The sequence below is a fragment of the Heterodontus francisci genome, chromosome 8, assembly GCF_036365525.1.
Source record: "Heterodontus francisci isolate sHetFra1 chromosome 8, sHetFra1.hap1, whole genome shotgun sequence".
Taxonomy (NCBI): domain Eukaryota; kingdom Metazoa; phylum Chordata; class Chondrichthyes; order Heterodontiformes; family Heterodontidae; genus Heterodontus; species Heterodontus francisci.
The window spans coordinates 61,412,495-61,439,734 of record NC_090378.1 but is presented as its reverse complement, the minus strand read 5'-3'; the positions used below and the strand labels follow the sequence as shown (position 1 = coordinate 61,439,734).

The 27,240-nt window shown below is 43.8% G+C and overlaps 1 protein-coding gene across 1 annotated transcript in view; it reads right to left on the bottom strand.

The window, feature by feature from the left end:
- mysm1 (Myb-like, SWIRM and MPN domains 1) overlaps positions 1-27,240 on the bottom strand; it is a 141,721-nt gene that overhangs the window by 11,941 nt on the left and 102,540 nt on the right. The window contains exons 18-19 of the mRNA XM_068037219.1: positions 15,771-15,876; positions 2,792-2,849 (exon numbers count right to left, since the gene is read on the bottom strand). Of these exons, the coding sequence (XP_067893320.1) occupies positions 2,792-2,849; positions 15,771-15,876 (164 nt within the window). The remainder of the gene's footprint in view (positions 1-2,791; positions 2,850-15,770; positions 15,877-27,240) is intronic.

The window sequence follows — 27,240 nt, the reverse complement described above, 5'->3', positions numbered from 1 at the left end:
CATCACTCTTTGTCGCACCCCCACAGTTCAAAGTGGCACTCTTCCCCATTGCCCCCCACCCCAAGTTCAAGCTGTAACTCCATCAACACCCCCAAGTTCAAGATGACATTTTTTCTTTTCTTCACCATATTACTGCGAGCACTCACCTTACCTAGTCCTGTTAATATTGATACTCTCCTTTCTTTAAACAAAGCACCAGTTCCTACAATCCCCTCTTCTCAACACATCACTCACCTTTTCTCCCCCCCTTCATTGACCTCCATGCCTGTTCCGCCACTCCCTAAATTCTGTACACTGCATGTTGTAGGTTGGAGTTTCTGTTCTCATGATAAGTTTTACCTGCAGTTTACAGTGACCTGCAGAGCATGTGCAGAGCGATCGCCGACATCATCAGTACATTCGAATGTGTGCCAGCTTGCAAGTATGGGTCTGTGCATGCGCGCGCCAACGTCACCACGTAATCACGTCAGACGTAATGAGGTCAGAGTGTATTTTCACCCTTCAATGGCCGCCATCGCCGCCTCCATCTCCTCCAACAGCACCACGCTCCCCACCCCCCCAATCGGCGCCTCAATCATCGCTTCTCTTCCCTGCTCACCCCCAACCCCAGCAATCGGCGCCTGAACTGTCGCTTCTCTTCCCTGCTCCCTCCTGCCATTCTCCCCCACGCCCACCTGTTGGTCGCTTCATCCCACTGCTCCCGATTCTTCGCTGCTCCATCTCGGTGCTCACTTCCTGCCTCGCTACTAGCACCTCACTCGCTCCCCCACCTCTTCCCCCCACCACTGCTCCAGGTGGCGAGGCAGGGAAGGAATGGTGAGCAGATGGGTGTGGGCGAGAGTGGCAGGATGGAATGGCAAGCGGTCTGAAGCGGGCAGAGGGAGCAGCGAGAAGATGGGCGCGGGAGGGAGCGAGGAAGTGAATGCAGCGATTGAGGCAGCAATCGCTGAAGGGAGCGGGTAAGAGAAGCAGCAATCTTGAGAGGGAGTAGGGTACTGTTGGGGGTGTGTGGAGGCGGCGATTGTGGCCATTGAGGGGTGAGGGGGTTTGGGTTCAATTCTTCTTTTCTGTCAAATTGAGCAGCACCATTTTTATTACTAGCAGCTGCCTGAGACGTTGCAGTGACGTTTCAGTCAATGAGGCTGCATTTGTGCATGTACCAGTAATGTGCCACCTAGTGGTTGAATTGTCAGCAAACGCAGCCAACTCCTTTCATTTCCATTAGCCTTGTAGGGGTTGGAATACAAGTGGGTGGAAGTTAGGCTACCGTTGTATAAAGCTCTGGTTAGATTGAATCTGGAATACTGCATGGGGCACTACACCTCAGGAAGGTGATAGTGACCTTGGAGGGGATGCAGTGCAGGTTCACTAGAATGATACTGAGGCTAAAAGGTTTAAATTATGAGGACAGACAGGTTGCATGGATTAGGCTTGAATTCCCCCGAGTATAGAAGATTAAAGATTAATCTAATTGAGGTGTTTAAGATTAAAGGATATGATAAAGTGGGTATTTCCCCAATGGAGTGTTCAGAACAAGGGAGTATAATCTGGAAATTAGAGTTCGGCCATTCAGGAGTGATGTCAGTAAGCACTGTTTCACACAAAGGGTAGTGGAAATCTGGAACTTTCACCCCAATAAGCAGTTCATGCTAGGTCAATTGAAAATTTCAAAACTGGGATTGGTATATCACAAGGGGTGAAGGATCACTGGCCTGAGACGTTAACTCTGCTTCTCTCTTCACAGATGCTGCCAGACCTGCTGAGTATTTCCAGCATTTCTTGTTTTTATTTCAGATTTCCAGCATCTGCAGTATTTTGGTATATTTTTATTACGTAGGATATTAAAAGAGATATAGAACCAAGGTGGGCAAATGGAGTTGGGATACAGATCAACTAAAATTTAAGTGCATGGTGGAACAGGTACAAAGGGTGAAGGGCCTACTCTTGTTTCTATGTGTCCATCAGGCCCATCCTCACTGCCCTACATGACCTCCTTTTCCCCAACACATTGAAAATAAAATCTCTATCCTTATTTTTACTCTCTCCCTACTCTATTTCTGCAGCTTTTCTAAGCCTCATCTCCCCTCCCTTCAATCATTTGATTCTGGTCTTGTGTTCATCACTCTTCGTTTCACCCCAGCAATGGTGGATAAGCTTTCAGCGATCTTGCCCCTAATCTCGTGATCTCTGCTCCTAAACTCTTGTGCTTCTGTTTTTTTTTCTCACTGTCTTTAAAAGCCTTCTTGAAATACCTATCATAAACCAAGCTTTCAGTCACTTTTCCCAATCTCACAAACCATGGCTCAACATCTGTACCATCTCTCACTTTGTAAAGCACCTTGGAATATTTCTTCTATGTTGGATGAACTTCTGATAAAAGGCACTTCATTGGCTGTGTCTAGGGGAACCTCTCCAGCCTTGGTGGGGCTAACTAATATTACACCCTTCTCGCCCTGCATGTAAGAGTACCTTTACAGAGACACAGCTGTTGAAAGCAATTGGGGTCTCTGTGGCCTTTCTGGCCATGCTACCATTCTGAAGAACATTATGTGTAGGTTCCTGACTATAGATAGTAATGGTAAATATGGAACTCAAACATGTGAATAATCTAAGAAACAGATGCTAAATACTGTTCTATAATACAGACTTAGTTGTATGCATAAACACAGAAGTCTGGTTAAAAAAAAAGTTTGATACTTTTAGATTTCAGGTACTGCATTGTCTCCATTTACACTATACGAATACAATCTTGGATATAACAGTATAACACTACAGTGTTTCTCAAACTTACCTTCTGTAAACATGTCAAATTGGAATCTCTGTGAAACATGCGGAGCATTGGGACACTACTGTTAACAGGAGAGAACAAAATAGTAAATAGGCTATACTGTAGCATTTCTAAGGTCATAATATTCTGCAGAGTACATTAAGTAGTACCCTGATATTAATACATTGCAGGGTGTCAAGAAAACATAATTTATTTTTCTTGAATTCAAAAGTTAAACAAATAATGAATGATTATAGCTGCAACTTTATCACACCTTTCTCTGATCAGATGTGAATCAAGCTGTTGTGCATTTCCAGCATGTTTTTGTTTTTAAGTTAAAATTCATAGAACATTAAGTGACAAAAAATGTAGCTATACAGCATGTTTGTATTTTATCTATTTTACTAATTTGCATTCACCTCCCTACTGGTATCAACTCCTTGTTGGATACAGGGTTGCCCACAGCCAAAATTCTATTATCCATCTGTGAGCCTTGACTAAAAGTATTAGCAAGGTATCTGACTATGGAGTCACTAGCTAGCAATCAGGAGCAGGAATTCTGGCCGACTTTGCCCTCCATGAGTGAGAGATATCGAGGCTAATTGTAGTGTTCCCATCATTACTGCAGCTGAGATGAACTCACTCAGCAAAAACCAGGGATTGAAGTTTTCCTGATCTGTATGGCTAAATTACTTATTGGATGAAGTCACTGAGCCAGCAGCTACATTAAAGGTGGCAGGACAGGTTGAGAGAGCAGTTAATAAAGCATACAGTATCCTAGGCTTTATTAATAGAGGCATAGAGCACAACAGCAAGGAAGTTATGATGAACTTGTATAAATTTACTATGTAGCAATACATAAACAGCAGAGATTGCCTTTTGAAGAAAACAGTCATTTGAACGACGGGTTTTCAAGTTCCAAGAAGACAACAGTTCAATGAAAACAGACATGCAAATACAGTACTTTTCTTGTTCCTTCTGCTTTGATGAATTCAATAGTTCCAGAATTACTGTACCATATACTTTATCATTCATTATTTATCACATGTGACAAGAGACATAAAAGGTTGTTAGAAGAACAGACTTAGCTACATTTTTGCTGGCATAGCATTTGTGGGGGGTAAAAACCCATGTTATACCAGTCTACAAGGTGAAAGCTGAAAGGCCACAGAATTGTTTCAAAACTAGGATTACTGAAAACATAAGGAACAATCCTAAAGTTGTATGGCTAGTCACTAATTTTAATGGAAAACCAAAAGATTGATTAGCAGCCAGTGAGGGAAATTGTTCTTTGGATCAGGTCAAATGGCTGGCAAACTAAATTAGAAGCTGCTGAAGGACTGGAAAACCAGGGATAAGGAAATCAATATTATTCATATAATAACAACACCAACTTACATTTATATAGTGCCTTTAACATAATAAAATTTCCCAAGGCACTTTTTTTTTAAAACAAGTGTTATCAAACGAAATTTGGCACCGAGCCACATAAGGAGATATGAAAGGAGATGACCAGAAGCTTGGTCAAAGAAGAAGGTTTTAAGGAGCGTCTTAAAGGAAGAAAGAGAGGTAAAGAAGTAGAGAGATTTAGGAAGGGAAGTCCAGAGCTTAGGGCCTTGGCAGCTTAAGGTATGGCTGTCAATGGTTGACCGATTAATATTGGGAAAGTTCAACTACAAATTATAAATTACTTTCCCTCTTAAAAAAAAATCCCGTTTTGTTGGTAGGAAGATTACATAAACAGCAAAAATATTAAATTATGTTCTTGTTAAAGAATATATTGAAGTATAGAACTAGGAAGTACCATTAGGCAGATTAAATTCATTGTTTTCACACTTTGCACAAATTGCCCCACTACAAATTCTGCTTTACTTTTCATGGGGTCCACAGCTGAGCGTGGGTTCCTAAGAAGCGATAAGACAAACGTGAGGGAAATAGCCCTCATCTCCAAGCATAACAACTTGCTATGCAAGCACAAATAGTGGGGTGATGGACAACTGACGTAATATAAGAGCATTGAGGCAGCTGCCAGAAAGTGGGCACAGACCTGCATGATTCAATTTTGGTCATCATACGCTAATTAGAGATTAATGGAGTGAACCCATTGAGATTTATGTAGTTTATTGCATTGTTAGAAGGGATCTACAGCGATAACTGAATTTGGGCAACCTCCAACCTATACAAACTCCAGAATCCTATTCTACGGCTTCTGAATGTCAATGGAGAAAGTGATGAATGGGAGCTTTCTTGGTGGCTTGCCCAATATTTAACTCTCAACCAACAGATTATCTGCTCATTTAACTCACTGCTGATTGTCAGATGCAGTGTTGGCAAATTGGATGCCATATTTCCCTACAACAGTGACATTTTTAAAGTATTTAATTTGTTGTGAAGTACTTTGGGAAAATGAAAGGCATTATATAAATACAAGTTCTTTCTCACAGTGCTGCAGATCTGTTTGAGTCAGGTCTCAAATTAATACATTTCCCATCACCAGACTTATTAATTTAGAGCTAGCGACAAAGTGACTATGCTTATCCATCTTCCTCTGAAGATAGTTATTAGCTAACTGAAAAATGCATGATTTTAGCCCTCACTGGGGAAACAGCAGGTACCAGGACTCCTCCCAAGTGACATGGAAAGCTATCAAACTCTTTTTAAAATGTGAGTAAATTGTCAACATCCTTATGACAATCGCTTAGGAAGACACCACAGGGTACCACAATCTCATCAAAAAGCTGTGCTCATGAAGCAATGAGGATTGGAGAGTCAGTGCTTCAGTATTTGTCTTTATTGCATTAATTGATGGTTTCAGCAGGTGGAGGGCTAGAGTTTGAGCAGCAACCAAAACCAGGTATGCACCAATACCTGGATACATAAGCATTTGTTTACATATCCAGCAACTATAATCCCAAGCCTCAGAACTTCGTCGTGAGCTATCTGAAGGATATATGCCTTCAACTTGGTGGAAGGACGTACATTACACAGTTTGCAATATTCTAGCCATTTAGATGTGCAAAATGTCAAAGTCCAATGTCGTGCCTCAAACTTACCCATCATTAGATGCTTAATCAGGTCCTCGAGTAAAGGAGCATGGCAAATAGATATAGTGGTCATGAAGATGAACTTCCCCAGGGATGGTGAATGACAGGCTGGTGTCAGCAAAGCTCTTCCCTGAATTTTTGTTTTACAACAATTTCACCTCAGTTAGGTCCTGGATTTTACACAGTACAGAAACAAACCCTTTCTTGCAAGCCCTGAAGCTCTAAACCAAGAATTGTGTCACTGAAGGAAGATGCAAAAGACCACAGTGACACTTGAAGTCCTGAAGAAATGTGTCATAGTTATTGGCATCCAACAGAGCCTCACTAGATAGCTCGTGTGGAGCATCAACACTGGCACAGTGCAGTTGGGCTGAATGGACTGTTTCTCTATTGTAAACTCGATGCAATGATATGAAATCAGCAATTCAGAGATCCATTACAAAAGGAACTGCTGCAAGACTGCCTGGAAAGGCACCCTGAAACTCCCCTTGCAATGCCACCAACATACCAAAAAGGATGGATGATGGGGACACTTTCACTCTTCTTTTGAGATAAGTATGCTCAGAGAATCTTCCAGTTATTCTCCAAGGATTTTAGAGCAGGAGTGCACATCCCAGATTTCACAGCTGCTAGTTTATTTTTTTTTCTTCATTCATGGGATGTGGGCGTCGCTGGCCAGGCCAGCATTTATTGCCCATCCCCAATTGCCCTTGAGAAGGTGGTGGTGAGCTGCCTTCTTGAACCGCTGCAGTTCATGTGAGGGAGGTACACCCACAGTGCTGTTAGGAAGGGAGTTCCAGGATTTTGACCCAGCGACAGTGAAGGAACGGCGATATAGTTCCAAGTCAGGATGGTGTGTGACTTGGAGGGGAACTTGCAGGTGGTGATGTTCCCATGCATCTGCTGCTCTTGTCCTTCTAGTTGGTGGAGGTCGCAGGTTTGGAAGGTGCTGTCTAAGGAGCCTTGGTGCGTTGTTGCAGTGCATCTTGTAGATGGTACACACTGCTGCCACTGTGCGTCGGTGGTGGAGGGAGTGAATGTTTGTAGATGGGGTGCCAATCAAGCGGGCTGCTTTGTTCTGGATGGTGTCAAGCTTCTTCAGTGTTCTTGGAGCTGCACCCATCCAGGCAAGTATTCCATCACACTCCTGACTTGTGCCTTGTAGATGGTGGACAGGCTTTGGGGTTTCAGGAGGTGAGTTACTTGCCTCAAGATTCTTAGCCTCTGACCTGCCCTTGTAGCCACTGTATTTATGTGGCTACTCCAGTTATTTTCTGGTCAATGGTAGCCCCTAGGATGTTGATAGTGGGGGATTCAGCAATGGTAATGCCATTGAATGTCAAGGGAAGATGGTTAGATTCTCTCTTGTTGAAGATGGTCATTGCCTGGCACTTGTGTGGCGCGAATGTTACGTGCCACTTATCAGCCCAAGCCTGGATATTGTCCAAATCTTGCTGCATTTCTTCACGGACTGCTTCAGTATCTGAGGACTTTATGAGGGCAATAAGGCACAAGATTGAAAGCCTTACAAAACCAGATGAAAATGTGGGATACCCCCAACTCTTAATACATTCATCTTGTATAAAGCTATAAATCTCCCCATATAGCCCTCAAAAGAAACCTTCTATCTGGAACAGCTCTGAGGAACTGGGCATGAATTACTGTCCACAATTACAGTCCTACTAGCTCAGTGAAACAGTGCAAAGACTACATCCATCCAATGAACTTCATTAACATTAGCAGAGCATTTTACTAGCTTTCCCAACCTCCATAGAGATGGATCCCTACTATGCCCACTGGGCCACTGGGTTAGATATCAACTCAGTATTGTGCTCTTTCCAGAGAAACCTTTTTAACCATGACTGGTGACAGATTGTAGCTGCAAAAATAGTGATTTAATATTGTTTTGAGTAAATGTGTGTCCTTGTAGAAGAGCACAGTCTACTTATCTAATTTTATCTCTCTAATGGCCTCTTTACACAATATTCCACATTATAATTTATCACCACAGCAGCTCTTGACTGCACCAACAATGTAGCAACCACTGATACAAAGGCCTGCTGCTCTTCTCGAACAATTTTCTCTTCAATGTTACTTTGGCAGGATCCTGTTTATTGGATGAGTGGTCAGTAAAATTGCAACATCACTACACTACATTGAAGTGGATTGGAATCAGTATACATAGTTTGAAAAGCAGAGCACAGGTCACATTTGTGATTTGTGTGGTTAGAATTAAGTAACTAATGAAGTGACAACGAAATGCATTCTATTTTGTTGAAAATAAACTAATAAAATATGTGAAAATGGTTTTCTGTCAAATTTGTGGAATATTTAAGTGACAACATTGGTTCGTTATATCATTTCGATGATTATGTGACTCTTACATAAGCTATTAAATGTTATGTTGCTTGCCTTATCTTCTGATGCTTGACTGCACAAGGCTAATGTGGAACTCATTGTGCTGTTGCTTTGTACCTAGCAGCATCTGTGGAGTAGAAAGGTGTGGCTATTCTGCTTGTTTCCATCTTAGTGGGGTTGTCACACTCCTCATGCACATACTCAAATATATATGTTTCTTACAAGCCTCTGACTGTGGGTCAGCTTCTACTAATTTATGAAGAACTGATGAAATATTAAAAGCCTGTAATCCCAGAATTTTTGGTACAAAAAATGTGAAGCCGGCTTCACACCAACAACAGTTACAGTCTTGGAGATTGTACATTTATGCTGGCAGATCCACGCTGACAGTTTTGTAGTGCACACCAAAAATCATCAGTGCACTTAAGATCTCACTGACACCAGAATGAAAGTTGTAGTCGAAGGGTGTTAGGTGACAATGGCAGCTTTTCTTAAAAATGCTTTTATCTTACATTTTTACCATAAGACAGCTTAGAAAAAGTCACTGTGCTTTGGATTGGCTGATTTCTTTTTAAAAAATCTATGCTGCAATTATTGTTTACACTTCTGAACATTTTGATTAATTTCTAGACAAGTCTAGATTCAGGCTTTGAGACTTAATCAAGTGAAATTTCTCCATCCCAACAAAGTGTCATGAAGACCCCCACCTGCCAAGAATAAGGCTTATTAATTTTGTCATATGAACATTAATTTTAAACTGTTGCTGGAATGAAGAGATGACTTGTTTAAAGAGATCAGCAGTGGCTGGAAAAACATCTGCACACTAAGAGACAGTACTTGGAGAGACAATGGGAACTGCTCACTGATTCAATTAACAGAGATCAGTCTGGGCAATGGTGAGCCACATCTTGTCGGTGTAAGAGACAGCACTACACCACCCCCCCACCGAGAGCTCTGGAATCTACAAACGCAGGAGTTTGTTTCAAAAGTGAGTCACATGACTAACCTGCTGGCCCAGGTCTGGTTTTTGAACTGCTCACAGATTGCAACAGAACTTGGAACAAGAGCCTCTCTCCTGTCTGTCTCTCTCTCTTTCACTAATCTCTGGATCCACTGAAGTTGCTAAATCTCAAGAGAGAAAAGACTTCCACATCGAAACAGGTTTTAAAGCGTGCACTGGGCTCCAATGAAATGGCAAGACATACCAGCAATTAAAGTCTCTACATCGAACTCAAAAGACTGTATATAGAAACCCAGGTATTGCCTCAAACCTTTCCCCTTTATTCTTTCTACTTTTTCTGTCTCTATCTGCATGTGTGTTTATCGCCTATGCCTGCTAGAGTGGTCGCGTCGCGTATTCGTAGCCGTTAACCGAATTAGAGTTGAAGGTTAATAAACTTCCACCTTTCTTGTTTAAATCTAAGAAAACCTGCCTGATTTCTTTACCTTACAATTGGAAAGCAGTGAACAAGGAGTCACTGAGGGGGAGCTAAAAATACGGTGTTTTTAAAATTAAACCCTATTACGGTTAAATCAAGCAAAGGCTGAGAGGGAACCCCTTGATCCCTTTTCCACCTGGTCATAAAAACTTCTTCTCTCCATCAAAATTGTACTGTTGTACCACACCAGTTAGTCAATCCAACAAGAGATCAGAAAATTTGCAGACAGGGCTGTTAAGCAGCAAATTATATTGAACAGAGATAAACATGAAGTGATGCATTTTGGTAGGAAAAGTAAGAAATTGAATGGGTAGAAGAAAAAAGGGATCTATGGATACAAGTGAACAAATCATTAAAAGCAGCACCGCAGGTCAGCAAAACAATTAAAAACGTTAAGAAAAACACTGATTTTTTTCTAGAGATATAGGGCTGGATTTTAAAGCCACTCCGCCATCAGGAACATTGGCAGGGGGGCAATGAAGATCAGTGCAGCAGAGGCCCACCCCAAAAGGCCCCGTGCTGATCTTGGCGGCAGCGGCGAGGCCTTGTGGCGACAATCCCGCCGTTTGGCGACAGGACCCCCATTTAAATATATAAACTAATTTACACACCTGATTTAATGAAGGTCCCGTCACCTCCTTAATTGCCGCACCGATCTTCATTCGGACGGCCGACAATGCCGTGCCTTCGAATCCCCGTTCAGGGAAACGTGGCGCGACACCTGCGGGGGGGCAGGAGGATTTTCTTTCTCTGTGCGTGACGGGGGGGGGGGGGGGGGGGGGGGGGGAGCGGGGTTAAAGCGCTGCAGATTGGTCGGGGACGGGGGTGATGGGAAGGGGTAAAGGGCAAATGTGCTGAAGTTTTTGGGGGGAGGGAAAACGGCAGGAATGTTGTGATTTACCATTGGTGGGGGTGGGGGGGTGGGGTGGTGGGACAGTGCATTTATTTTCTTTACTCTTAGGAAACTTAAACCTTTAAATATCCCTTTAAATTTTAAGTGTGCATTGAGGCTGTAAGGCCTATAAAAATGGCGCTGGCGCTTGCGCACTGGCGTCGGACGTCATTGCTTGCGGCGGCTTGCCCACCCCCTCCAAGTCATCGCGGGGGGGCGGGCACCGTGGCCACGCAAATGAGCCGCTGTGATTGAAAATGCGGGCGGGCCGGATTTTTTTACATCCGCCGCCTATTTGGCGGTGGACTCTTAAAATGCAGCCCATAGAATTCAAAAGTAGTGAAGCTGTGTCAAACTTACCTAGGACTCTGGTCAGGTTGTATTTACAGTACTGTGCATAGTTCGAATCTCCAATCAATAAAAAGGACATAGAAGCACTGGAGAAAGTGCAAGAGATTTTTTAAGAATGGCACCAGAACTGAGAGATTACAATTACTGGAAAAGGTTGAGCAGACTTGAGCTTCCACAAGACAGATATGGAAATTTGTGGTATGGAAATACTAAATCTTTAAATACAGTGTGTGGGTGGCTTGGTCGATTATTTCAATTGATCGTAGAGACTGCATGTATCTTGGCTACATCTTGTACATTTGGCGTAATCATTTATTTAAAAGTGCCCCTGTGGTTAAAATGAATTACACTGCTGGCCACATTTGTGCTATAAAAATAGAATACTCAGTGGGGAGCTGTGGAATATAGATTCTGCTGCAAAGAAGGAAGAGCTAATAATTTATGATTTGAAGAAGCTATGAGTAAGTTATTAAGAGTTTCCTCTAAATTCTTAACGCCACAATTCCCAACTGCACAATTTGTTTGATTCTCATTAAAGTGAGAGATCATTGCTGTTGCAACAGAGCACTTCACTCTCACTTGATTTTCTACAATCAGAATCAAGGAGGGTCAAAATTACTCAAGACCAGGCATCTTTAAAAGGGCTAAATGCAAAGAAATAAAGGAATTGAGACAAACAACACAACTTGCATTTATTTAGAAACCTAATGTAATAAAATGTCCCAAGGCCTTTCACATGAGCATTATAAAGCAAAATTTGACCCCAAGCCACATAAGGCGATGGCCAAAAGATCAAAGAGGTAGGTTTTAAGGAGTGTCTTAAAGGAGGAAAGACAGATGGTGAGGAGGAGAGGTTTAGGGAGTGAATTCTAGAGATTAGGGCCCAGGCAACTGAAGGCACAGCCACCAATGGTGGAGCAATTAAAATCAGGGATGCTCAAGAGGCCAGAATTGGATGAACACAGGTATCTCAAAAGGTTGTAGGGCTGGAGGAGATTACAGAGATAGAGGGGTGAGGCCATGGAGGAGTTTTAAAATTTTAAAATCGAAGCGTTGCTTGACCAGCAAGCACAGGGGTGATGGGTGAATGAAACTTGGTGTGAGTGAGGATGCAGGCAGCTGAATTTTGGATGACCTCAAGTTTACGGAGGGTAGAATGTGGGAGACTGGCCAGAGTGCATTGGAATAGTCAAGTCTAGAGGCAACAAAGGCATGGGTGAGGGTTTCAGCACCAGATGAGCTGAGGTAGGGCGGAGTCAGGCATTGTTATGGAAGTGGAAATAGGCAATCTTAGTGACGGTGTGGATATGTAGTCGGAAACTCATCTTGGGTCAAATATGACACCAAGGTTGTGAACAACGGTTCAGCTTCAGACTGTTGCCAGGGTGAGGCATGGAGTTGATAGCTAGGAAACGGAGTTTGTAATAGAGACTGAAGACTATGGCTTCGGTCTTTGGATTAAAAATTAAAAATGAAATGAAGAAGAAAACAACTTCTACAAATCCTGCAGGAGAAACAGGGTCACTGAGATGAAAGTAAGAAAATGCTGAAAAGCGTTAAAACGGAAATCAGATGTGCAAAGTGACATCTCGGAATAAATCATCACAATGGATGCTAAATGCAATAGTAAAAAATTACTTCAGTACAAAAGCAGCATGAGGGCAGTCAAAGAGATGACAGCCATAAAATTGCAAGTGGACTTAAAGCCAAGGACAAGCATAAGATTGTAAACATTCTGAATGATACTTCCTCGGAGTATTCACAAAGGAAGTCATGTGCAACATCCCCTATTTAAATGGAGTTAACATAAGTAAAACCAAGGAATTTAATATTAATGAACTAATGATTTTAAAACCGATTAAATGCTCTCCCGGAACCAGGGGCCACAGTCTCAGGATACGGGGTATGCCATTTAGAACAGAGATGAGGAGAAATTACTTCATGCAGAGGGTGGTGAACCTGTGGAATTCTCTACCACAGAAGGCAGTGGAGGCCTAGTCATTAAATATATTCAAGAAGGAGATAGATATACTTCTTAATGCCAAAGGGATCAAGGTATATAGGGAGAAGGCGAGAACAGGGTACTGAATTAGATAATCAGCCATGATCTTTTTAGAATGGCGGAGCAGGCGCGAATGGCCTACTCCTGCGATTTTTCTATGTTTCTACCCCCCAGCCTCCACCCAAATTAAGTCCAGGGCAGGAAGGCCTGTGAACAGCCTTCCCGTCCAGCTGGCGATTGAGGGCCTTTTAAGTGGACAATTAATGGCCAAATAAGGGCCTCATCCTGCCACCGCCACCGGTATTATACCAGTGGCAGGTGGGCCTGTAGGCGCACGGGGAACATGGCAAGCAAATCCGTGCAGGCTGCTTGGCGGCTGCTTGCGAGATTCCTCGTTATAAGGCACTTAATGCCTGGTAAAGGCACTCGGCATCAGGAAGGGGAGTTGGCACGCTGAGAGCCAACCCTGCCCTTGCTGCAATCGCCCTACACACCCCTCTCCCGCAGCCCCCACCCTGCGAAACCCCTCCCGCTGTGACTTACCTGTGGCCTATCCAGGCTTCAGATGAGCCTAGTACCAAGCAGCAGTCACCATCGCTGTGGTGGCGCTGCTCAGTTAAAGAGCTGCCTGCCTCTGAATGGCTGACAGCCCTCAGCAGGTGGGACTTCTGTTGCCAGGGTCCTTAACCCTAGGGAAGGCCTGCTGCTGTCCACTTAAGTGGCGTTTAACAGGCATGTAATCCGGCGGGCCTCCTCCAGAGGAGGCGACACGGGGCTCTCGCCAGTGTTTTAGCCGGTGATCGAGACCCCTGTCGCAAAGACAAAATCCTGGCCAGTATATGCATTGAATAGATAGCACAAGTTTATTTCAGTTTTTATTGGCTATGCAGCACACATTCAACTTCATCTTAACCAAGTAAATTCATAAACATGAGTTTGCTCGACCATCAGAAACGAGAGGGGAAAATATTAAGGGGTTTAGCATTTTTGAAAGTAGAAAAATTGCCAGGCCCAGATGAAATGTATCGCAGGCTGCTAAGAGAAGCAAAGGATGGAATAGCAGAGGCTCTGACCATCATTTTCCAATCCTCTCTGGCTACAGGCATGGGTGCCAGAGGGCTGAATGATTGCTAACGCCGTACCATTGTTTAAAAAAGGGAGGAAGGGATAGACCGAGTAATTACAGGCAAGTCAGCCTAAACTTGGTGGTGGGCACATACTGGAAAAAATTCTGAGGGACAGTATAAGCCTTCAGTTAGAAAGGCACAGATTAATCAAGGACAGATAGCATGGATTATTTAAGGGAAGGTCGCGCCTAACGAACTTGAATGAATTTTTTCAAGGAGGGTCAATGAGGGTAGCATGTTGATGGATTTTAGCAAGGCTTTTGACGAAGTGCCTCATGGTAGACTTGTCAGCAAAGTAATCCAAGGATCCAAGGGAAAATAGCAAGTTGGATCCAAAATGGGCTCAGTAGCAGGAAGCAAAGGGTAATGATTGATAGGTGTTTTTGTGACTGGAAGGCTATTCCCAATAGAGTTTCGCAGTGCTCAGTACTAGGTACCTTGCATTTTGCCGTATATATCAATGATTTCGACCAAAATGAAGGGGGCATAATTAAGAAGTTTGCAGATTATACAAAAATTGGCCATGTGATTGGTAAGTGAGGAACAAAGGTGTACACTGCAGGAAGATATCAATGGACTGGCCAGGAGGGCAGGAAAGAGGCAAATGGAATTCAATCTGGAGAAGTGTGAGATAATGCATTTGAGGAAGGCAAACAAAGTAAGGGAATATACAATAAATGGTAGGGTACTGACAAGTGTAGAGGAAGAGAGGGACCTAGAAATGCCTAGATCACTGAAGGTTGCAGGAAATATAGATGAGCTGGTAAAGAAGGCATACGTGTTACTTTCCTTTATTAGCAGAGGCATAAAAGAGTAGGGATATTAAGCTAGAACTGGATTATGCTATAAATCACTAGTTGGCCACAGCTAGAGTACTGTGTACAGTTCTGGTCACCGCATTACAGGAAGGATGTGATCACACTAGAGTGGGTACAGAGGAGATTTACAAGGATGCTGCCAAGAATGGAATATTTTAGCTGCGAGGAAAGAATGGATAGGCAGGGGCTTGTTTTCTTTGGAAAAAAGGAGGCAGAGGGGAGACTTAATTGAGGTGTATAAAATTATGAGAGGCCTAGATACAGTGGACAGGAAGGACCTATTTCCCTTAGCAAAGAAGTCATGAACCGGGGTATAAAGTAAATGGCAGAAGGATTAGAGGAGAGATGAGTAGAAATATTTTTATCCAGTCAGCAGTTGGAGCCTTGAACTTACTGCCCCAAAGGGTGGTAGAAGCAGAAACCTTCATCATATTTAAACAGTATTCAAAGATGCATTTGAAGTGCTGTAGCATAAAGGGTTATGGGCCCAGAACTGGAAAGTGGGACTGGGCTAGGTACCATTTTTTTTGCTGGCAAAGACACAATGGGCCTAATGGCCTCCTTCTGTGATGTAAATTTTCTGTTTTCTACAATCGCAAACTCAGGTAGATAGATACATGACAAACATCTGGACAAAATCTGAATATGAGAAGATAAGCAGAAGAAATGCTTAAAGGTAGTGAACTGATAAAAGTTAAGCCAGTGGAGGGAGCAACACATTATAAACCTCGATCTCTATAGTGAAATAGGCATTGGTAGTTTCAGAGTGAGACATAGCTGGGGTTGAGCATATTGCTGAATTTGGGAGGTTCACAGGGAAAAGAAAATAAATAACCTGCTGCACACAGGTCATTGTCAATTAGACATTCAGCAACCAGACCCAATCTAGAAGCAGGGACAATAAATAGTTTTAGCACAGTTCTACCGGTGAGCATGCGATTCCTTCCCGAAATCAATAATTTTATTACTTGCCTCAGGGATAGTTTGTACTTCTCCATTATCCAGCGTGCTTTGTCTATCATTTGCATCCATAGAGGCTCTTCATTCAATTGCTTCAATTCGCACTTATATGGAAGTCCTATATTAAAAGAAAACACAGGTTCAATAACTGTTCTACATTTAACATATCAGCAAACTTTATTGGAAATCTTCTTTTAAATAATTTTGCTTAAATTAAACCGAGGGAGAATACTTGCTTTGATGGCTACATTGACTGAAACATAGATCTATGAACAAGATCCAAGGAAAGTAATATTAAATCAGAGATGCAAACTTACCAAAATTAATGTAAGCGAAATAGACCAGCTTTAAACAGGGTTCACTCAGGCTCTGCTTGCAGCTGCACCTTGTTAACTAGAGAATTGGCTTAGTTTTCAGGGGCTAGAGTCAGTCAGTATAAAAGTGGGCCATCTTACAGTGCTGACCTTGTTTGCACTCTAGTGCTGACTTGGGTTGCATTAGAGTACAAAAGTGGAAGTTTGGTGACTGAGGAAGTTCGGTGAGGAGGGAGCGAGGAGCTCCTTTCATTTTCTCCCTGTCCTCAGAGTGAGGGGAGCCGAGAGTTTCCAAAGAGCACAGCTGACTGGTGAATAAGTCCTGGTGGGTATTTTTCAAACTGGATTGAATTGTAAGTCATTGTTTTAGCAAGACTTAGTTGTTTTTAAAAAAAATTATAATAGTCTTCTAAAGTTTTAAATTTAAAGGGTTTAGTCATGGCAGGAGATCTTAAAGCCGTGGTTTGCTCCTCTTGCCGCATGTGGGAATCCGGGAACATTTCCAGTCCCCGGGACCAGCATGTATGCAGGAAGTGTGTCCAGCTGCAGCTCCTGGAAGCTCGGATTTCAGAGCTGGAACGGCAGCTGGAAACACTGTGGAGCATCCGCGAGTCTGAGAGCATTGTGGATAGCACGTATAGAGAGGTGGTCACACTGCAGCTGAAGGGACTTGAGGAAGGAAGGGAATGGGTGACCACCAGGCAGTCCAAGAGAAACAGGCAGGTAGTTCAGGAGTCCCCTGGGGTCCCGCTTTCAAATCAGTATTCCATTTTGAAGGCTGATGAGGCTGGTTCCTCCAGGGAGTGCGGACAGAGTCAAGCTTCTGGCACCGCAAGCAGCCTGTCTGTACAGGAAGGGGGAAAGAGAGGAAGAGCAATAGTAATAGGGGATTCTATAGTCAGGGGAACAGATAGGCGCTACTGTGGCCGTCAACGTGACTCCAGGATGGTGTGTTGCCTCCCTGGTGCCAGGGTCTGGGATGTCACTGAATGGCTGCAGGGCATCCTGAAGGGGGAGGGTGATAAGGCAGAGGTCATGGTACATGTTGGTACAAATGACATAGGTAGAAAGAGGGATGAGGTCTTGCATCAAGAATTCAGGGAGTTAGGCAGCAGATTAAAAAGCAGGACCTCTCGGGTTGTAATCTCTGGATTACTCCCAGTGCCACGTGCTAGCGAGTATAGAAATAGGAGAATAGCACAGATGAACACGTGGCTTAAGAGTTGGTGCAGGAGACAGGGTTTTAGATTCCTGGACCACTGGGACCGTTTCTGGGGAAGGTGGGACCTATACAAGCGGGACGGTCTACATCTGAACCAGAGGGGGACTAACATCCTTGCTGGCAGGTTTGCTAGTGCTGCTGGGAAGAGTTTAAACTAATTTGGCAGGGGGAGGGGATGCAGACTTCTAGCAGAATAGGGACACAGCTAAACACAGGAAAGTGAACAAGTCATAGGGAATACAGCAGAAGTAAGTTTCAAGGGAGTAAGACCAGGATGGAAGGCCTCTACTTTAATGTCAGGAGTATTACAGGTAAAACGGATGAGTTAAGGGCAAGGATTGACATGTGGAATTGTAATATAGTAACCATCACGGAGACATGGTTGAGGGAGGGGCAGGATTGGCAGCTCAATATCCCGGGATATAGAATCTTCAGGTGAGACAGAGGAGGGGGTAAAAGAGGAGGGGGCATTGCAATATTAGTTAAGGAGCCAGTTACTGCAGTAAGGAGAGATGATATCTTGGAGGGGGCATCAAATGAAGCTTTATGGGTAGAGTTTAGGAATAAAAAAGGGACAGCCACATTGCTGGTTGTTTATTATAGACCCCCAGATAGTCAACGGGAAATTGAGGAGCAAATATGTGTGCAATTTGCAGAGGTGTGTAAAAATAATAGGGTAATTATATTAGGTGATTTCAACTTTCCCAACATTAATTGGGATAGTCATCATGTTAAGGGCTGAGATGGAGTGGAGTTCTTAAAATGTATACAGGAGAACTTTTTAGCTCAATATGTAGAGGATCCAACAAGGGAGGGTGCAGTGCAGGACCTAATTCTGGGGAATGAAGCCGGACAGGTGGTTGATATGTTGGTGGGGGATCATTTTGGTGATAGCAACCACAACATGGTACAATTTAAGCTTGTTATGGAGAAAGAAATAGACAAGTTGCAAAAAAAGGTTTTGGATTGGGGGAGAGCGAATTTTCGTAAAATAAGGCAGGACTTGGCCAAGGTAGACTGGAAAGAGTTACTTGTCGGGAAATCTACAAAAGAGCAGTGGGGGGCATACAAAAAGGAAATGGGGAGGGTACAGGCCCAACATGTTCCCTCTAGGGTAATAGGTAGGAGCAACAAGCCCAGAGAACCATGGATGACCAGAAACATTCAGGGTACGTTGAGAAGGAAAAGAGAGGCTTTTAGCAAATACAAGGAGAGCCAATCAATGGAAGCATTAGTGGAGTACAGAAAGTGTAGGATGGAAAGCAATTAGGAGAGCAAAGAGGGGATATGAGAAAGCTCTGACTGGTAAAAGTAGGGAAACTCCCAAGATATTCTATAAGTATATCAATGGGAAGAGGATAACCAGGGAAAGAGTAGGACCCATTAGGGACCAAGGGGGAAATTTGTGGGTGGAGCCAGAGGACATTGGTAGAGTGCTGAACGAATACTTCACATCTGTCTTCACCCAAGAGAATGAGGATGTAGATATGGAACAGGGAGAGAGAGACTGTGAGGTTCTTGAGCAAATTGTCATAGGGAGTGACAAGGTATTGGAGGTTTTGGAAGGCTTAAAAGTGGACAAATCTCCAGGTCCGGACAATTTGTGTCCCAGGATGCTGTGGGAGGCGAGGGTGGTGATTGCAGGGGCTCTGACCCTAATTTTTAATTCCTCTCGAGCCACAGGGGAGGTGACAGAGGACTGGAGAACAGCTAATGTGGTCCCACTATTTAAGAAAGGTTGTAGAGATAAGACAGGGAACTACAGACCAGTGAGTCTCACGTCAGTGGTAGGGACACTACTGGAGAAAATTCTGAAGGAGAGAATCTATCTCCACTTGGAGAGGCAAAATTTGATTCAGAATAGTCAGCATGGCTTTGTCAGAGGGAGGTCATGCCGAACAAACTTGATTGAATTTTTTGAGCATGTGACCAGGTGTGTAGATGAGGGTAGTGCTGTTGATGTAGTTTACATGGATTTCAGCAAAGCCTTTGACAAGGTCCCACATGAGAGACTTATCAAGAAAGCAAATGCACATGGGATACAAGGTAACTTGATAAGGTGGATTCAAAATTGGCTTAGCTGTAAGAGACAGAGAGTGATGACAGATGGCTGTTTTAGTGACTGGAAGCCAGTTTCCAGTGGCGTGCCACAGGGATCTGTGCTGGGTCCCCTATTGTTTGTCATTTATATAAACAACATAGATGACTATGTGGGGGTTAGGATCAGTAAGTTCGCAGATGACATCAAGATTGGTCGAGTGGTTAACAGTGAGGTGGAGTGTCTTAGGTTACAGGAAGATATAGACGGGATGGTCAAATAGGCAGAAAAGTGGCAGATGGAATTTAACGCTGAAAAGTGTGAGGTGATACACTTTGGAAGGAGTAATGTGACACGGAAGTATTCAATGAATGGCCTGACACTGGGAAGTTCCGAGGAACAAAGGGATCTTGGCGTGTTTGTCCATAGATCTCTGAAGGCAGAAGGGCAGGTTAATAGGGTGGTGAAAAAGGCATAAGAGACACTTGCCTTTATCAAACGAGGCATAGATTCCAAAAGCAGGGCGGTCATGTTGGAGTTGTACAGAATTTTGGTAAGGCCACTTTGGTAAGCTGGAGTACTGAGTGCAATTCTGGTCGCCACATTATAGGAAGGATGTGTTTGCATTGGAGGGGGTGCAGAGACGATTCACCAGGATGTTGCCTGGGAGGGAACATTTAAGCTATGAAGAGAGGTTGGATAGGCTTGGGTTGCTTTCGCTGGAGCAGAGAAGACTGAGGGGTGACCTGATCGAGGTGTACAAGATTATGAGGGGCATGGACAGAGTGGATAGGGAGCAGCTGTTCCCCGTAGTTGAAGGGTCAGTTACGAGGGGTCACAGATTTAAAGGTGAGGGACGGGAGATTTAAGGGGGATTTGAGGAAGAACTTTTTTACCCAGAGGGTGGTGACGGTCTGGAATGCCCTGCCTGGGAGGGTGGTAGAGGCAGGTTGCCTCACATCCTTTAAAAAGTACCTGGATGAGCACTTGGCATGTGATAACATTCAAGGCTATGGGCCAAGTGCTGGCAAATGGGATTAGGTAGACAGGTCAGGTGTCTTTAATGCATCGGTGCAGACTCGATGAGCCGAAGGGCCTCTTCTGCACTGTATTATTCTGTGAAAATAACAGTAATGAAGCAAATAATGTCACTAAAAAGTGACAAATCCCCAGGAGCAGATGGTTTCCATCCTAGTGTTTTAAAGGAAGTAGGTGAGAACATTGCAGATGCCCTACTATAATCTTCTAAAGTTCTCTCAATTTGGGAACCATTGCTTTAAGTTGGAAACCTGTGCATGTCACTCTGCTATATAAGAAAGATGAGAGAAGGAAACCATGGAATTACAGGACAGTTAGCCTAACAACTGGTGTCAGGAAATTACTAGAGTCTATGATTAAGGAGAAAGTGACTGAAAACTCTGAAAAATTTCAGCTGATCAGACAGCATTTGTAAAGGGTAGGCAATGCCAAATAAACATGACAGAACTTTTTGAACTGGCAATTAATGTAGTGCACAGGGAATACCCATGGATGTTAATCACATGGACTTCCAGAAGGAATTTGATAAAGCCCCTCATAAGACACAGTTCACTAAAGTTGCAGCCCATGGAATTGAAGACAAATTATTGACATGGTTAGAAAATTGGTTGAGCAGCAGCAGAGTAATAACAATAAACTCTAATTGGCAGCACGTGACAAATGGTGTAATGTAAGGATCTGTAATTATTATTTATATCTGTTTGTATTAGATAATAGGACAGGAAGCTGATGACACAAAGATAGGCAGCATTGTAAGCAGTATAGCTGGAATCATGAAATTACAAAGGCATATTAATTGATTAAAATAATGAGCAAAACTGTGGCAAATGGATTTCAATGCAGGCAAATCTGATGTCATCCACCTTGGACCTAAAAAGATGAAACAGAATACTTTCTAAAAGGTGAAACGTTAGTAACAGTGGAAGTCCAAAGAGACTTCGGATCTATGCAAACATCGTTAAAATGTCATGGATAGGTACAGAAAATAATCAGAAAGACTAATGAAATGCTGACCTTGAGGACTAGAATACAAAGGAGTAGAAGTCATGCTTCAGGTACACAAACACACAAGAAATAGGAGCAGGAGTAGACCATATGGCCCATCGAGCCTGCTCTGCCATTCAAAACGATCATGGCTGATCTTAGGATTCGATTCCACTTTCCTGCCCGTACTGCCATAAACTTTGATTCCCTGGGATACAAAAATCTGTCTATCCCAGCCTTAAGTGTATTCAACAATGGAGCATCCACAACCCTGTGGGGTAGAGAATTCCAAAGATTCACAACTCTTTGAGTGAAGTAATTTCTCTTCTTCTCAATCCTAAATGATCGGTCCTTATCCTGAGACTGTGTGTCCGTGTTTTTGATGCCCCTTCCAGTGGAAATTATCACTCAGTGTTTACCCTATCCAGCCCCTTTCGAATCTTATATGTTTCAATGAGATCACCTCTCATTCTTCTGAACTCCAGAGAATACAGGCTCAATTTATTTAGGCTTTCATCATAGGACAACCCCCCTCATCCCAGGGACCAAACTAGTGAACCTTTGCTGCACTGCCTCCAATGCAAGCATATCCTTTCTTAAATGTGGAGACCAAAACTGCACACAGTATTGCAGATGTGCTCTCACCAAAACTCTGCATAACAGTAGCAATACTTCCTTATTCCTGTACTCCAATCCCCTTGCAATAAAGGCCAACACGCCATTTAATTTCCTTATTGCTTGTTGTACCTGCATGTTAACTTTGTCTTCCCTGTACAAGCACACCCAAGTCTCTTTGAACATGGCACTTACAAAGTTTCCCATCTTTTAAAAAATATTCTGCTTTTCTATTCTTATGACCAAAATGCATAACTTCAGTTCTCTACATTATACTCCGTCTGCCATCTTGTTGCCCACTCACTTAACCTGTCTGTGTCTCTTTACAGCCTCTCTATGTCCTCCCCACAGCTTACCTTTCCACCTACCTTTGTATCATCAGCAAACTTAGATACATTACAATCTATATCAATGACTTAGATGAAGAGACAGAGAGTAAACAGCTGAGGCCCCAGCACTGATCCTTGTGGCACTCCACTATTTACCGCCTGCCAACTTGAAAATGTCCCATTTATGCCCACTTGTTGCTTCCTGTCTGTTAACCAATTATCTATTCATTACAAAATATTACCCCCAACTCTATGAGCCCTTATCTTGCCTATTAACCTTTGTGTGGCACCTTATAGAATGCCTTTTGGAAATCTACTGGTTCCCCTTTATCTCCCCTACTAGTTCCATCCTCAAAAAACTCTAAAATTTGTCAAACAGGATTTCTCTTTTGTAAAACCATGTTGACTTGTTCTAATCAGACTGTGCTTTTCTAAGTGCATTGTTAAAACTTCCTCAATAATAGATACCAGCATTTTCCCAATAACCGATGTTAGACTAACTGGCCTGTAGTTCCCTGTTTTCTCTCTCCCTCCTTTCTTGAAAAGCGGTGTAACATTTGCTAACTTCCAGTCTGATGGGACTGTTCTTGAATTTCAGGAATTTTGGAAAATCAGAGCTAGCACATCCACTATCTCTGCAGCTATCTCTTTTAGAAGCCTAGGGTGTAGACCATCAGGTCCTGGAGATTTGTCAGATTTTAGTCCCTTAAGTTTCTCCAATACTTTTTCTCTGCCGATATTAATTACCTTAAGTTCCTCACTCTGACTAGCCCCTTGTTTACCCTCTATGTCTCGTGTATAATTTGTGTCTTGTACTGTGAAGACAGACACAAAATATTTGTTCAATGCCTCTGCCATTTCCTCATTCCCCATTATAATTTCTCCTGTTTCTGCTTCCAAGGTACCAACACTTACTTTAGCTACTCTCTTCCTTTCAATATACCTATAAAAGCTCTTACAATCTGCTTTTATGTTACTAGCTAGTTTACTCTCATTCTACTTTTTCCTTTTTTATCAACTTTTTGGTGGCCTTTCGCTGGTTTCTAAAACACTACCAATCCTCAGACTTGCTACTCTTTTCTGCAACATTGTAAGCCTTTTCTTTTAATCTAATACTATCCTTAATACGAATACTAGGCTGTCACTCTAGAATTGGCCTTTATAGCCACTCCAGGTGCTGCTTCAACCACTGACCACCTCCAGGCGCTGACCCATTGTCTCTCGAGACAAGGAGGCCAAAGAAGAAGAATACTATCCTTAACCTCCTGAGTGAGCCACGGAGGGGTCTTTCTGGCTGAGTTTTGGTTTATCAAACGACTGTATTTTGGTAAAACATTTTGAATTGTTTCCTTAAAGGTTTCCCACTGTTCATTTACCAGCATACCTTTTAGTCTATTTACCCAATTCACCTGAGCCAGTTCTCCCCTCATGCCAGCGTGATTGGCTTGAAGTTTAAGATTCTTGTTTGTGATTGCAGCATGCCACTTCCAAACCTTTTTCTTATTCATTCATGGGATGTGGGCGTCGCTGGCTAGGCCAGCATTTATTGCCCAAACCTAATTGCCCTTGAGAAGGTGGTGGTGAGCTGCATACTTGAACCGCTGCAGTCCATGTGGGGTAGGTACACCCACAATGCTGATTGTAGGGAGTTCCAGGATTTTGACCCAGCAACAGTGAAGGAACGGCGATATAGTTCCAAGGCAGGATGGTGTGTGACTTGGATGGAAACTTGCAGGTGGTGGTGTTCCCATGCATTTGCTGCCCTTGTCCTTCTAGTTGGTAGAGGTCGCGGGTTTGGAAGGTGCTGTCCAAGGAGCCTTGGTGCGTTGCTGCAGTGCACCTTATAGATGGTACACACTGCTACCACTGTATGTCGGTGGTGGAGGGAGTGAATGTTTGTGGATGGGGTGCCAATCAAGCGGGCAGCTTTGTGCTGGATGGTGTCAAGCTTCTCTAGTGTTGTTGGAGCTGCACCTATCCAGGCAAGTGGGCAGAATTCCATCACACTCCTGACTTGTGTCTTGTAGATGGTGGACAGGCTTTGGGGAGTCAGGTGGTGAGTTACTCGCTGCAGGATGCCTAGCCTCTGACCTGCTCTTGTAGCCAGGGTATTTATATGGCTACTCCAGTTCAGTGTCTGGTCAATGGTAGCTCCTAGGACGTTGACAGTGGGGATTCAGCCATGGTAATGCCATTGAATGTCAAGGGGAAATGGTTAGAATCTCTCGTTGGGGATGGTCATTGCCTGGCACTTGTGTGGCACGAATGTTACTTGCCACTTATCAGCCCAAGCCTGGATATTGTCCAGGTCTTGCTGCATTTCTGCACCGACTGCTTCAGTATCTGAGGAGTCACGAATGGTGCTGAACATTGTGCAACCATCAGCGAACATCCCCACTTCTGACCTTATGATTAAAGGAAGGTCATTGATGAAGCAGCTGAAGATGGGTGGGCCTAGGACACCACCCTGTGGAACTCCTGCAGTGATGTCCTGGAGCTCAGATGATTGACCTCCAACAACCACAACCATCTTCCTTTGCGCTAGGTATGACTCCAAACAGTGGAGTTTTCCCCCTGATTCCCATTGACTTCAGTTTTGCTAGGGCTCCTTGATGCCATACTCTATCAAATGCTGCCTTGATGTCAAGGGCAGTTGCTGTCACCTCACCTCTTGAGTTCAGCTCTTTTGTCCATGTTTGAACCAAGACTGTAATGAGGTCAGGAGGCGAGTGGCCCTGGCGGAACTCAAATTGAGCCTCACTGAACAGGTTATTGCTGAGCAAGTGGCACTTGATGGCACTGATGATGACACCTTCCATCACTTTACTGATGATTGAAAGTAGGCTGATGGGGCGGTAATTGGCCGGGTTGGACTTGTCCTGCTTTTGGTGTACAGGACATACCTGGGCAATTTTCCACATTGCCGGATAGATGCCAGTGTTGTAGCTGTACTAGAACAGCTTGGCTAGGGGCGAGGCAAGTTCTGGAGCACAGGTCTTCAGTACTATTGCCAGAATATTGTTAGGTCCCATAGCCTTTGCAGTATCCAGTGCCTTTAGTTGTTTCTTGATATCACGCAGAGCGAATCGAATTAGCTGAAGTCTGGCATCTGTGATGCTGGGGACTTCAGGAGGAGGCCAAGATGGATCATCAACTCGGCACTTCTGGCTGAAGATTTTTGCAAATGCTTCAGCCTTATCTTTCGCACTGATGTGCTGGGCTCCCTCATCATTGAGATGGGGATATTTGTGGAGCCACCTCCTCCAGTTAGTTCTTTAATTGTCCACCACCATTCACGGCCGGATGTGACAGGATTGCAGGGGTTAGATCTGATCCGTTGGTTATGGGATCACTTAGCTCTGTCTATCGCACGCTGCTTACGCAGTTTGGAATGCAAGTAGTCCTGGGTTGTAGCTTCACCAGGCTGACACCTCATTTTGAGGTGTGCCTGGTGCTGCTCCTGGCATGCCCTCCTGCACTCTTCTTTGAACCAGAGTTGGTATCCTGGCTTGATGGTAATGGTAGAGTGGGGAATATGCCAGGCCATGAGGTTACAGATTATGGTTGAGTACAATTCTGCTGCTGATGATGACCCACAGTGCCTCATGGATGCCCAGTTTTGCACTGTTAGATCTGTTCGAAATCTATCCCATTCAGCACAGTGGTAGTGCCACACAACACAATGGAGGGTATCCTCAATGTGAAGGCAAGACCTCGTCTCCACTAGGACTGTGCAGTGGTTACTCCTACCAATACTGTCATGGACAGATGCATCTGCAGCAGGCAGATTGGTGAGGACAAGGTCAAGTATGTTTTTCCCTCTTGTTGGTTCCCTCACCACTTGCCGTATACCCAGTCTAGCAGCTATGTCCTTTAGGACTCTGCCAGCTGTGGTGCTACCGAGCCACTCTTGGTGATGGACATTGAAGTCCCCCACCCAGAGTACATTCTGCACCCTTGCCACCCTCAGTGCTTCCTCCAAGTGCTGTTCAACATGGAGGAGTACTGACTCATCAGCTGAGGGAGGACAGTAATCAGCAGGAGGTTTCCTTACCCATGTTTGACCTGATGCCATGAGACCTCATGGGGTTCAGAGTCAATGTTGAGGACTCCCAGGGCAACTCCCTCCCGACTGTATACCACTGTGCCACCACCTTTGCTGGGTCTATCCTGCCGGTGGGACAGGACATACCCAGGGATGGCGATGTCAGTGTCTGGGACATTGTAAGGTATGATTCCGTGGGTATGACTTGTCAGGCTGTTGCTTGACTACTCAGTGGGACAGCTCTCCCAACTTTGGCACAAGCTCCCAGATATTAGTACGGTGGACTTTGCAGGGTCGCCAGGGCTTGGTTTGCCGTTGTCGTTTCCGGTGCCTAGATCGCTGCTGGGTGGTCCGTCTGGTTTCATTCTTTTTTTTGTTATTGACAAATAGTTAGATACAACTGAGTGGCTTGCTAGACCATTTCAGAGGGCATATAAGAGTCAACCACATTGTTATGGGTCTGGTGTCACATGTAGGCCAGACCAGGTAAGGACAGCAGATTTCCTTCCCTAAAGGACATTCGTGAACCAGATGGGTTTTTACAACAATTGACAATGGTTTCATGGCCATCATTAGACTAGCTTTTAATTCCAGATTTATAAATTGAATTCAAATTTCACCTTCTGCTGTGGTGGGATTCGAACCCATGTCCCAGAGCAATATCCTAGGTCTCTGGGTTACTAGTCCAGTGACAATACCACTACGCCACCGCCTCCCTTGGAGTGGAATTCAATGGTATTATAATCACTGTTTCCCAGTGGATCTTTTCCTATGACATTACTTATTAACCCTGCTTCGTTACACAATACTAGATCTAAAATAGCTTTATCCCTAGTTGGCTCCACAACGTATTACTCCAAGAAACTGTCCCGAAAACATTCTACAAACTCATCTTCC